Source organism: Raphanus sativus, chromosome 8 (assembly GCF_000801105.2).
Source record: "Raphanus sativus cultivar WK10039 chromosome 8, ASM80110v3, whole genome shotgun sequence".
In the NCBI taxonomy this organism is placed as follows: Eukaryota; Viridiplantae; Streptophyta; class Magnoliopsida; order Brassicales; family Brassicaceae; genus Raphanus; species Raphanus sativus.
In genome coordinates this window covers 24,771,670-24,784,567 of record NC_079518.1, presented here as the reverse complement: position 1 = coordinate 24,784,567, position 12,898 = coordinate 24,771,670, and the positions used below count along the sequence as shown (strand labels likewise).

Here is a 12,898-nt window from a genome sequence, read left to right as displayed (position 1 = left end):
TTTAGAATTGCAATGTTTATAGAAACACACTACAAATCTGTGAATGGTTTAAGGAAATAACAGAAGAGAGGTTTGTTGGGACAAAAGTAAAGTTTGGAACAGCAACAAAGTAATAAATATGAGGAGGATTCAAGCATTTCGCAAGCAAGGATTTCAAAGTAGTGTATGTATACATGGACAGACAAGATTTACACACGCAGAGCAGAGCAGAGCTCACTCCCTCTCCAAGCTTGTTAACGACCTCCTCCGGGATTTCTATTCCATGACAGGTAGGACGGATCCCCAAGTCGCCTGAAAACAAAAAAAGTACATATTTGTTACACAACATGACAGAGTCTAATAAGATAACTGGGCCGAATGCACAAGCGACAGTCCAACAATCAGGGTGGGTTTAGCATATGAGCGATACACCATTACCACAGTTGAAGGGATCTTCGTACCTGGGTTTCACAAGGTACATGATGGTAAATGCGAGGGCCAAAAAGAAGCAGATCCCACCAACTGTCAGGTAAGCAATGCCGAGGAAATCGTTCTTCCCACCCAGCCAGCTGGTTGTCGACAAAACAAGCTTCTTCTTCCCACTAAAACTGTAAGTGTTATAGTTGTTCTGCAGCGTAACCTGTATGGTGTCACCATTCTCAAGGTCGGTCTCAATCTTTCCGTACAGTTTTCTAAATGTTGGCAATGCTGCAGTTCTCATCCACACGATGAGATCTTCTTGTTCACTAAGCTGAAAAGAGGAAGAAGGATATGTCAGACAGAGTCAAGTTGCTAAGCAAGCATCCACGTCAATGGACTAATGGTCTAGTATTAGAGGTTTTTACCGGTATATCTGGATTTAGAGTGGCACCACCTGTGAGATTCCCCTTTTGAAAATTCTTGGGGAAGACCTTGTTGCCAAACTTGTGCTCCTTGTCGCTCTTCCAGGCAATGCCTTTTTTGTTGACAGCTAGGGGTGTATTATTTCTTGATAAAGTGTATGTATCATTAAAAAGACTCCAAGCAATGAGACCACATGGCACAATCGGCTGGCCACCAACATCATCCTCAGGCTTGCATGCGCTAATCTGATTCTCAAATTTTGGACTTCTCAGCTGTGAATCACTTCGGCTTTTCACATACCTGTTCATAGACACGGGTCGATTAGAGCTATACAAAAATAATCTAAGCTAGATAGATACACACACAGTGATACACTTGTAAGGTACCTTTCATTATAGAATACCAAAGACAAGAAAAAAAACATGAATGTTAGTTGTGAAGAAGAAGAAGAATACCTTCGGTGATTCTGGTAGAAGTTGTCAAGCTGGTAGTAAACATAGATAGGCTGCTTCATACGCTTTGTCACCTAATTATGATGGCGATGGAGAAAAGAAAAAAAAAGAGTAAAAACAACAACAAAAATGCAATAACTTATGAGAGAGCAAAAAAAAAAGGGACTGACTGTTAGAGTTCGGTTACAAGCTTTAGGTGAATCTCCTTGAATAAATGCAACTTTGTTAGTCCTAGCAGGGGCAGGAATGCAATCATTATCGTAGCGATCAACGATCTCCACAACCTACACACACAGGATAGATTGATGAGTAGAGTAGGAAAGGGTGATTGATTGATTGATTGAGACATAGATAGGACGTACATCCTGGGAAGCGAAAAGAGAGATAACTCCAAGGGGGATAAAGATCACACTGACTATCAAAAATGTCGAAATCACCTACAAGGCAAAGAAGAAGAATAAGATTTTTGATCTCTGAAACGAGATTTAGAAGAAAATGCGTTTTACCCAGCCAGGCGTGAGAATGGGCTTGCAAGCTGGAAGCTCCTGCTGTGTGAACTTGGAATCTGCATGCAAGTTTGTCAAGGGGGGGAATTCAAATAAGATTGTCCCTTTCAATGTCAATGATCGTTTTCACGCGATCGAATTAGGGGGACCTAGAAACCACGACGATCTAAAACAACAGAACAAAAATCCAAATCTCGATTAATAAGAAGAGGAATAATAATAATACACTTTGGCCGCTTCGAATTCTTCCTGGCAGCGGAAGAATCTCCCGATCCGGCACTCGACGATGCCGTATTGGAACTCATCGTGGGGGAAGCGAGATCGGCGGAAAAAGCTCCTCAATCTATCTGACACCCACAAATCGAAGCCTTGCTAAATCGTGCTTCCTCTTCTCATCATCATTCAAGTCTTCTTTCCATCAATACTATTTGTGTGTGATAGGCTTCTATTTTGGGCTTTTCAATGGGCTTTTTTTCTTTTCTGCTTCCTTGACACTTTATTACAAACATATCTCAGAGATGCCCTTGTTATCCAACTGGAGTATAATAAAAATGTCTGAAAATTATTCGAGGAGTTTTCTCTCCTTTTTTATTGGCTTATTGGCTATTCGAATTCTTTTCTTTTTTTTAATTTGGATCACTCTTTAAAAAGTTATTTTAATTAATTTATATATAAATATTTAAATTAATTTAATTATTTAAAATAAACAAATCAAATAGATATCCCTCCTATATTTACTCTGAAATTATATCTGCATAAAATATTTTCATATTTTTTTTTACAATATAAATACATATTCCATTTTTCACTAAAATAAACATTTTAAATATTTAAGTAATTTCGTGTTTATTTAAAATAAATGTATATTTCATTTTTGACTTACAAACTGTTAAATATTTAGTTAATGTCATGTTTATTTTAAAACTAAAATTATTTTTTTAAACTAAACAGTTTTTTTAATTATAACTAAACTCATCTACAATTTTGTATTAAACTGTGATATTATTTAATATAATAATTTCAATAAATCTTTTATCTTTAACCAATAAAGATTTTCAAATTAAAATTTTGTATCACATGATTTAAAATATGCTAATATTGAGTTTTTTTTAAAATAAAACAAATTATTTCATGGGGTCTATAAATTTTTGTGTTTCAAAATAGTATATTAAATAATTAGTAATATAATAGATATTACAATTAATTATGTAAAAATATAATTATGTGTAAAAATAAAATAATCATCCGCACAAGATCTAGTATAGATTACAAGCAGAACAATGAACAATGTAGATTACAAATGTTGATCTACGGACTCACTACTAAGCACACACTCTTTAAGATTAAAAAAGAAAAAAAACTCTAATGAATGTTTTGATTTTTTGTGGTAGAAAAAAACTCAACAACCAAAAACCTTTTGCCATAGGGTTACACTTACACCAATTCAGAAGACAAAAAGAAAGAAAAAACGATATATCTGAACTATCAATATAGTTTTCAGTAGGTTAAGAAAAGAAGTGTGAATATGAAAATAAGGATTATATATTAAAGTGATGGGGGCAAGGTGGTGGAAGAAGCAAAAGAGAATATCTCGTCAAGAGTCCCATCTAACGAGTCTCTGTACTGAAAGTCTTGTTGCTTGGAGTTGTCCATTGATATGATCTCTGCTTCGTTCATAGAGAGCTGAGGGAAATCTTGGAGCTGTAGAGGAGGAGGATGGCTGGGAAGCTGAGGGTAGTTTTCAAAAAGTTGATCATGATCGTCGAGAAGAGAAGACGAGAAATGAAGGGCAAAAATGGATGAGCTGTTAGCTTCGTCTAAAAGGATCCCTTGAGTGAGCTCTGATGAGGATGTCTCCGCTGATGCTATTTTTAAGCTTTCCACTTCTTCGCTTTCTCTAATTTCCATCCTCTCCCCATCATACTTTTTCCACTTCACTTCTTCCTCCTCTTTCCCAACAGTACTAGTACTCATCTCTTCTTCTTCTTTCCTCTTTGGAATTTGTATATTCTTCTTAAACACACGGCACAATGCATAAGATTCCTGTTTTACGTTATCATTATCAGAACTAGTAAAATATTATATGATGAATATAGCTCGTGCACGGGAAATTTTTTAAAAAAAACAAGTATTGCCTGGATAGAAAAGGAGGAAGTGAGACGATATTCATGCATCACCCAATTAGTACGAAGGCCATGAGGAGCCCTTCCTCGGTAATAAACAAGTGTCTTCTTCATCCCCATCTTCATTTTCTTTGATTCTACTGCACGGTCTTTCCCTGTGGCTTTCCAGTAACCCGCTCGGGTCGCACGGTTTGTCCTAGATCCATTCGGGTACTTCTTATCCCTTGTGCTGTAAAAGTACCATTCCATGTCGTTCCCCGGCAAAAATGACTTCTCTGTCCATTGTAATTCAATTATATATAGGATTAATTAAAGAAACACCTCCAATATCTAATATGAATGTAAGTGCAATGAATATCTAATATATATAGCATAGCATTAGCTAGGTGTGGTCAATGATCTTATTGAGACAGAAAGAGAGAGAGAGACAGAGACAGCGACACAGTCACTGATCTACAACGTCTGGCGGCAGCGGAATTCAGCAGTCCATCTCTCAGGTTTCTCCCCGGCAAACACGACCTTCAACACCGTTGACAGGGATATCCGCAACACCATCAGTGCGAGAAGACACAGGAGGAAGTTCAAACCTCTTATGCAACTTTGGATTAGATAGCTCGCTTTTTCTAATCAATTTCTCATGTGACCACCTTGTTTTTTATTTCTTTTTGCCAAGGTATCACTTGTAGGCTTTTGTAACCTAAACCTTCATTTTTTATGATATTCACAGTTTAGCAAAAAAAAAAAAATGTATACCTACCAGGCAAATCCCATGGCTCGCATTTATAGAGATCAACTTCGGGGATGATCTCAAGCTCAATGGTTCGGCCGTTGACCTTCCTGTCCAGATAGTATGCCACTAGCTCTTCGTCTGTTGGATGAAACCTGAAACCTGGAGGCAAACTCATCGGCGCCATTCAAAGTAGATATGAGAGAGAGGGAGGGAGATAGATAGATGGGGGAGTATAGCTACAGCTACTGATTATTACGTACGTACAACATACGAAGGAGGCTGCAGTATATATAAATAAATAGGAGAAAATGATATGGGAATGTGTAAAAGTTTAGCAGTGGATTGGCATCTTATGAAATCAATATTTTGTCTTACTTTGGATTTGCTTTTTGGTCAATATATGTCATCGCAATTACATTCAGTTATAAATTACAATTTACTAATAATTATGAGAAAAAAAACAAACATTGCAAGTCTAGCTTTTAAAGATTCTGTAAGTGTGAAACCCAAGTAGGAGAGACGGAAAAGGTTAGGAAGATGGCCCCATATATCCGATCTCGATCGAACGTATGTTCATGTATTACGCTACATACAAATTAGTAATTACGAGCTCACCGCACAATCATCTCTATCTACTGTGGTAATCCTGGTGAGACCTTAACGTGGTTCATAGAGCTACCTATGCCCCTACTAAAGGCCCGTTTTTCTAATAATTGTTTTAACCCAAAAAAAGAAGGCTTTTGATGATTCAACAACTAAGAGAGACCCTTCTTTTCTCAAACCAGATCTACCTGGCGACACCTAAACACTCTACTTTTGCTTTTTCGGTTTGACAGTTAAAAGAAAAAACTTATGCTTGTTATGGTCTTAAGAAATTGAAATTTATAACCAAAAAATGAAACACAAAAGCGCAGGCATCCAAATCGCCTTTGGCTTTAGCGTTGGGAGGCTTCTTTAGTCACTTTTACATATGGATTAAAGACGTCGTTTGCCTCTTTTTACATCATTACTCCCACACAATCTTTGACTCATCTCTCTTCTTTCCTTCTTTCCCAGGTCTTCAGTTACTAACTCATGGCCAAACTCAAATCTCTTTTGCCTAGAGCCTCCGCCTAGATCCAAACAATAAAATAAAAAAATTGGCATCTTCACATGCAAGATATAATTTTTTACATCTATATATATCTTGTTTACATATTTTATTGTTGGTAAACGTAAATTCTAATTTACATGTATGCATGAAGAACAGTGGAAACAGAAAGCAATAACCAAACTTTTTTCTCTGAAGTTGCAACTGAATTGTCACTATATATAAAATGAAATGATGTGAAATAAGTTGCAAAATTTTAAATTAAAAATAATTCAAAGAAAAATACTTCGCTACAATTTTGATAAAGAATGAATAAGATGATATTTTTGTTTTTTCATCTATTTTATTTATTGTCGATGCTTATCATTTATAGACCAACATTGTATACACGAAAATGAACAAATTGATAGAAAGGAAAATAGAGAAAGGTTTATAATTCTACACATTTTACAACATTAATCTCTTCCATAAATAATTTAAGTAAAATGCGACAACGACAATATTATAAATTAACTAACACACTTTTAGGTTTTAGTTTTTAACCACCTACTACCACTAAGCTATTTTCCAATAACTGTAAGAAAATTAATATCAGAATGGCTATCTTTCCAATAAAGAATATAAACACTATTTTTAATTAGTGAATCCAACCGTGATGCTTTAGTTACTGTGTAATATTTTTTTTTTTGTCAACAATGAACTACTCTAACGTGATTCCACCGATTCGGAAAGCCAAACCGGAGGTATCAAATCGACATATAACATAACTGAAGGTGAACTCCTTACCCCATGAGCAAGCTTGTCCGCCATTGTATTTTGGGCCCTTGGAATATGTCTGATCTTGAAATTAAGAAAGAAAGTCTTACTGCGGCGAAATTCCTCCATGTGCGTAGTAAATGTTGGCCATTCTTCGGGTGAAGACACCATCATCACCAATTGAAAACAATCCTTAGCAAAAACCACATCTGAGAACTGTAGGGTCTTCATGCACTTCATTGCCCAAATCAGCGCTTCACATTCTGCACGTAAAGGAGATAAGTTACTGTGTAATTTATTTAGAATAACTAAATATTATTGTAATATTTTTGATTGTGCTGTTCTTAGAAGTTTTAAATTTCTGTGATAAATCTGGAATAGTATTTTCTAAAATGTATTAGTTGAAGATACTTTTCACATAATGCTTTATTTTCATAAAGTATAAGATTGAACACTAAAGAAAAACGATAATTTTATGTGTGCTTTCAGATGTGATCACCTAGAGAGAAAGAGAGTCTGGTGAAAGTTGCTTTGACAGATTAACTTATACGTACGGTAATAATGACTTCATCACTATATTTTTTTTGTGATCTGATCAATTCAAGGCTAAACGAAAATATAACGTGACAATATACGATCCATTTATAATCCATTGTTCCGTTTGTACACATGTATACCAGTATACCTCTTTGTTCTTTTGCATGTTGGATGCAAACTATATACATGTATGATGTATTCATTAAACGAGTAGAACACCTTTAAAAATAGAGCAACTTATATAATGGCCTTTTTTTAAAAAAACTTATATAATGGCACTGTATATCTTATTAACCCTTTTTATTATTTTCATTTAACTTGTAAAAAAAAACTTGTATCAAGCACGCAAAAAAAACGTGTATGTTTTAAGAAAAAACGAAGGTTATGAAATAAAATAAATTGGTAAGTTGACAAAAATACTTGTATATTCGGCTATACGCGTATTAGAAACAAAAAATCTCAATTAATTAATGGATCTTTCGCAAATATATAAAAGTTAACAAACAATAGTAAATGTGGAACCTAGCGCAAGCGGGGGTGGCTGGAGGAATCATGACGATAAATCATCTTCACCATCAACATTAGTCACAATTCTTCAAAAAGACAGGATGAAAGAAATAGAAGAAGAGTCTTGTTCATAAAAAGAAGCATCTAATCCACACATGTCGGTTTCCACTTCATCTTTCTTTATTCATCTCATTTTAGGTTGCGCTGATTTTAGAAAGAAAAAACTTTAAGCAATGGAGCTGAAAGTTTTTTTCGAAGTACCAACTCTCTCTCTCTCTCTAGTTTTTTTTCTCTGCATTCTCTCTAGACCTCCTCCACAGCATAGTACAGCGAGGGTTATTGGAGATAATGATGTATTTAGTTTCTAGTATTTATCTACTTCAACTCTCGTATGTATATAAGGATGGCTATTGCCTTGTTAATAAAACAACACAAACATTCTCTCTTTACGTTTCTCTACAATTTCATGGTATCAGAGCAAACAATCTGAAACCCTAATTTCTTTTTCAAAATCGTGTTTCTTATCATACAAGAAACATGGCTGATTCTTCAGCATCTCTAACTACTACGTCTACGACGATTCTACCTATCACCACTACCATCGATTCTACCAGCATATACTACTTACACCCCTCAGACAATCCAGGAGCACTAATTACTTCAGTTTTGCTGCGAGGTGACAATTATTCCGAGTGGGCAATCGAACTCTCCAATTCTATCCAAGCAAAGCGTAAGCTTGGTTTCTTAGATGGCACCATACCGAAACCATTAACAGAACCAGACCTCTCTAGATGGCTTGCTACTAACTCTATGCTGGTTGGTTGGATCAGAACTTCTATCGATCCAAAGATCCGGTCGACAGTCTCGTTTGTTCCCGAGGCACACAAACTTTGGGATACTCTGCAACGACGGTTCTCGGTCAGGAATGGTGTTCGTATCCATCAACTACGAGATGAAATTAATACTTGTCAGCAGCAAGGACAGACAGTTATTGAGTACTATGGTCGTCTTACAAAACTATGGGAAGAACTCGATAATATCAAAACCACTCGGGCGTGTACTTGTGATGCTTCTACAGACATTGAAAAGGAACGAGAAGAAATTCGAGTTCATAAGTTCTTGTTCGGTCTTGATGAATCTCGGTTCAGAAACATCAGGTCTCAGATTATTGATGAAGATCCCCTCCCAGATATTAATAATGTTTATGCTAGGATCATACGGGAAGAGCAACATAACAATACCGTACGATCAAAGGAACTGAAACCAGATGCATTGGGGTTTAATGTGCAAACAGAGATACCCAAGTCCGATTCACAACAAGCATTGGCTACATCCTTTAGACCTCGCGATCCCAACCGAACTTGCACTCATTGTTCTCGTACCGGTCATGATAACACGGAGTGTTTCCTCCTTCATGGTTATCCCGAATGGTGGCTTGAACAACGCAATACATCTACTGGTCGTGGCTCGTCTCAGCGAGGGAGAGGAGGTCGCGCTTCTAACTATGGCAATCGTGGTCGTGGAAGGTCCAATCCATCTAGAGCTGCGGCTAACAACACCACGATGACACCAGCTTCTACTACTGATCCAATTGCCCAAATCACCCAGCTTCTTCAGCAACTCCAGAGCACTAGATCCACTATCTCTACTGAGAAACTCTCTGGTAAAACTACTATTGCAGATGTCATTATAGATACTGGTGCGTCGCACCACATGACTGGAAATCTAGCCCTGCTTACTGATGTCACAGACATTCTTCCCTCGTCTGTTAAATTTCCGAATGGGAGATATTCACAAGCAAAGAAGAAGGGCACGCTTGTTCTGAGCAAAGATTACTATCTATCTGATGTTCTTTTTGTGCCGGATTTTAACTGCACATTAATCTCTGTGTCTCGACTACTTAAGCAAACTGGTTGCATTGCTATCTTTACTGATACCTTATGTGTTTTGCAGGACCGTTTTACGAAGACCCTGATTGGAACGGGTGAAGAACGAGAGGGGGTGTACTACTTCACGGGAGTCTCAGCTGCACGAGTTCATCATACTGAGGTTAAGAATGCATCGACTTCAGAATTGTGGCATCGACGGCTAGGACATCCCTCTTACCGGATTTTATCAGCTTTACCTATTTTAGATAGATTGGTTTTTGATTCTCAACAAGCTGCGTCTTGTGAAATCTGTTTTCGTGCTAAACAAACAAGACAAGTGTTTCCGAAAGTTCTAATAAAGCAGTTGCACCGTTTTCTTTACTTCACTGTGATGTTTGGGGTCCATATCGGGTTCCTTCTTCTTCTGGTTCAAGATACTTTCTTACTATAGTTGATGACTATTCTAGAGCCGTGTGGACTTACTTGATGTTAGAAAAATCTGAAGTCTCTAAGCTACTTCGCGAGTTCATTGCTTTATCCGAGAGGCAGTTTGGAAAATCTGTCAAAGCTATACGTACTGACAATGGTACTGAGTTTATGGTGCTCACGCCTTTCTTTAAGCAACAGGGTATTGAGCATCATACATCATGTGTGGACACTCCTCAACAGAATGGTCGAGTTGAGCGGAAACATAGACATATTTTGAATGTTGCTCGTGCGTGTCTGCTTCAAGCTCGTCTTCCAGTTTCGTTTTGGGGAGAGAGTATTCTTACTGCAACGCATCTTATAAATCGTACACCATCTCAACTACTACAAGGACGAACACCTTATGAGCTTCTCTACGGGAAGAAACCAGACTTTGATAAGCTTCGTGTATTTGGTTGCTTGTGTTACTCTCATCGAAAGTCAAGAGATAAAGACAAGTTTGGAGATCGTAGCAGAAAGTGTCTCTTTGTTGGCTACCCATATGGAAAGAAAGCTTGGCGCCTTTATGATTTAGATACTCATGAGTTCTTTGAGAGCAGAGATGTTGTCTTCTCTGAAACTAAATTTCCTGGTGTTGATGACAATGAGTATGTCACACCTCAGTTAAATGCATTGGATCCAACTATTGATGATTGGTTGCTTCCTACTCTGGCGACAAGGGGGAGTACTCTGTCGCCAACCTCTGCTACTCCTGTTACTGGACCTGCAACGACTTCTCTATCTGTGCCAATACCTGAGCCCTCTGTTCCGCTTACAACTACTTCTGGTTCCTCTGCAACGGATCACAATGCATTAGAAACTTCGGCTGAGAATATTCCGAGCTCTCCGCCGTCTGTACCTGCAGTATCACCTGAGGCAATGCAGTCTACTTCTCCCGGGATTCCAGAAATACTAGGTCGTGGTCAACGTATTAAAACACCATCAGTGATACTAAAAGACTACGTGACTCATTCTGCAACTCTACACCCCCCTCACTCTCACTCTCACTCAAAGTCCAATCATGGGTCTCCACTAACGGTCATAGGTAACATACCTTACCCTATCTCAAGTTATATATCTGATCACTTGTTTTCAGAGTCACATAAGGTGTTCATGGCTGCGCTTATCAATGATGACGTCCCAAAGAATTTCAAAGAAGCTGTTAAACATAAAATCTGGACTGATGCAATGCATACAGAGGTAGATGCATTCGAAGCCAACGATACATGGGACGTCACACAACTACCACCGGGGAAAACTGCACTTCGGAATCAATGGCTTTACTCGTACAAATACAAGGCAGACGGGTCTATTGAAAGGCCCAAAGCACGTCTGGTTGTGTGTGGAAATAATCACGTGGAAGGAGAAGATTTTACAGACACGTTTGCGCCGGTAGCAAAGATGTCGACTGTCCGGATCATTCTCAAAATTGCAGCAACAAAGAACTGGCTAGTAGATCAAATGGATGTTAGTAACGCGTTTCTTCATGGAGATCTGGATGAAGAAATATATATGCGGCTTCCTCCAGGCTTTAAGGCATCTGATCCCCGCATGGTTTGTCGTCTCAAGAAATCTCTCTATGGCTTGCGACAGGCTCCGCGGTGTTGGTACTCCAAACTAACGACAACATTAGAAGAATTTGGTTTTTCTCATGACTATGCTGATCACTCTCTGTTTTCAAAAGTTCGTGGCTCTGTTTGTCTTCATATTCTGGTCTACGTTGATGACTTCATCATCTCCTGTAATGATGCTAAGGCTATGCAGGAGTTCAAGGATTATCTTCAGAGATGTTTCCGAATGAAGGACCTTGGGAAGTTAAAGTACTTTCTTGGCTTTGAAGTTGGTCGCAACGCTTCTGGCTTTTACTTATCACAACGGAAATATGCTCTCGACATTATCTCTGAAACTGGTTTACTTGGAGCTCGTCCGTCTCTGGTCCCTATGGAACTCAATCACCAGCTAGCTCGTGCGGAGGGTCCTTTGGCGAATGCTCTGCAATATCGAAGGCTCATTGGTCGTTTGATTTATCTCACGAATACACGACCAGACCTTGGATACTCTATTCATATTCTTGCACAATTTATGCAGAAACCTCTTTTACCTCATTGGGAAGCCGCACTCCGAGTAGTTCGTTATCTCAAAGGCACTGCAGGCCAGGGAATATTTCTCAAAGCAGATGACTCTCTGGAAGTAAGCATCTACTGCGATGCTGATTGGGGTGCTTGTCCTGTTAGCCGACGATCTCTTAGTGCCTATATCACGTTCCTCGGCTCCACTCCGGTTACTTGGCAAACGAAGAAGCAAGATACTGTGTCACTCTCCTCTGAAGAATCAGAATATCGTGCCATGTCTGTCGCTGTTAAAGAGCTAAAATGGTTTAAAGAACTCTTTGATTCATTTGGGCTTCCACCATCTCTACCTATGAAACTATTTTGTGACAGCAAGTCCGCCATATACATCGCTGCAAACCCTGTTTTCCATGAGCGTACTAAACATGTTGAGAGAGATTGTCATCATGTTCGCGATGCTATTAAGTCCAAGCTCATCACGACAGAACATGTTACGTCTAAGAACCAGCTTGCTGACATCCTTACTAAGCCTTTGCCTCGTCCTCAGTTCGATGATATACTGTCCAAGTTGTCAGTTCGCAATCTCACACTTCCAACTTGAGGGGGAGTATTGGAGATAATGATGTATTTAGTTTCTAGTATTTATCTACTTCAACTCTCGTATGTATATAAGGATGGCTATTGCCTTGTTAATAAAACAACACAAACATTCTCTCTTTACGTTTCTCTACAATTTCAAGGGTGAAAGCTTAAATAGGCTCACGTACCTTCAAGTATAATAACTTGTAGTGACCTGAAAAAAAGCATTTCAGACCTGGAGCCGGGGGGACGCAGAGAAAGTAGAAACTAGTTCCTTAGGTGCAATTTTGTAGTAGGCAATCAGTTCGCCAGGCCTTTCGGTGATAACTGGTTCAAAATCTAACTGCTAAAAAGGAAGAAAGAGCCATCATCTCACTTATCTGCATGAGCTAAT

At 38.3% G+C, this 12,898-nt stretch overlaps 2 protein-coding genes across 2 annotated transcripts; both read right to left on the bottom strand.

The window, feature by feature from the left end:
• Positions 1–36: 36 nt before the first annotated feature.
• Positions 37–2,189, bottom strand: LOC108821963 (ALA-interacting subunit 3). The gene is made up of 8 exons (XM_018594967.2): positions 2,007–2,189; positions 1,781–1,839; positions 1,637–1,711; positions 1,445–1,558; positions 1,278–1,348; positions 825–1,122; positions 441–730; positions 37–291 (listed from the first exon to the last, which is right to left on the bottom strand). Exons 1-8 carry the CDS (start codon positions 2,083–2,085, stop codon positions 234–236), a joined length of 1,044 nt encoding a protein of 347 aa, XP_018450469.1. The 5' UTR covers positions 2,086–2,189; the 3' UTR covers positions 37–233.
• An 865-nt stretch (positions 2,190–3,054) lies between these two features.
• LOC108821209 (NAC domain-containing protein 54-like) lies at positions 3,055–4,956 on the bottom strand. Its single transcript, XM_018594255.2, has 3 exons — positions 4,661–4,956; positions 3,916–4,178; positions 3,055–3,823 (listed from the first exon to the last, which is right to left on the bottom strand). The coding sequence occupies exons 1-3, from the start codon at positions 4,815–4,817 to the stop codon at positions 3,326–3,328; spliced, it is 918 nt and encodes a 305-aa protein (XP_018449757.1). The 5' UTR covers positions 4,818–4,956; the 3' UTR covers positions 3,055–3,325.
• Between the last annotated feature and the right edge of the window lie 7,942 nt (positions 4,957–12,898).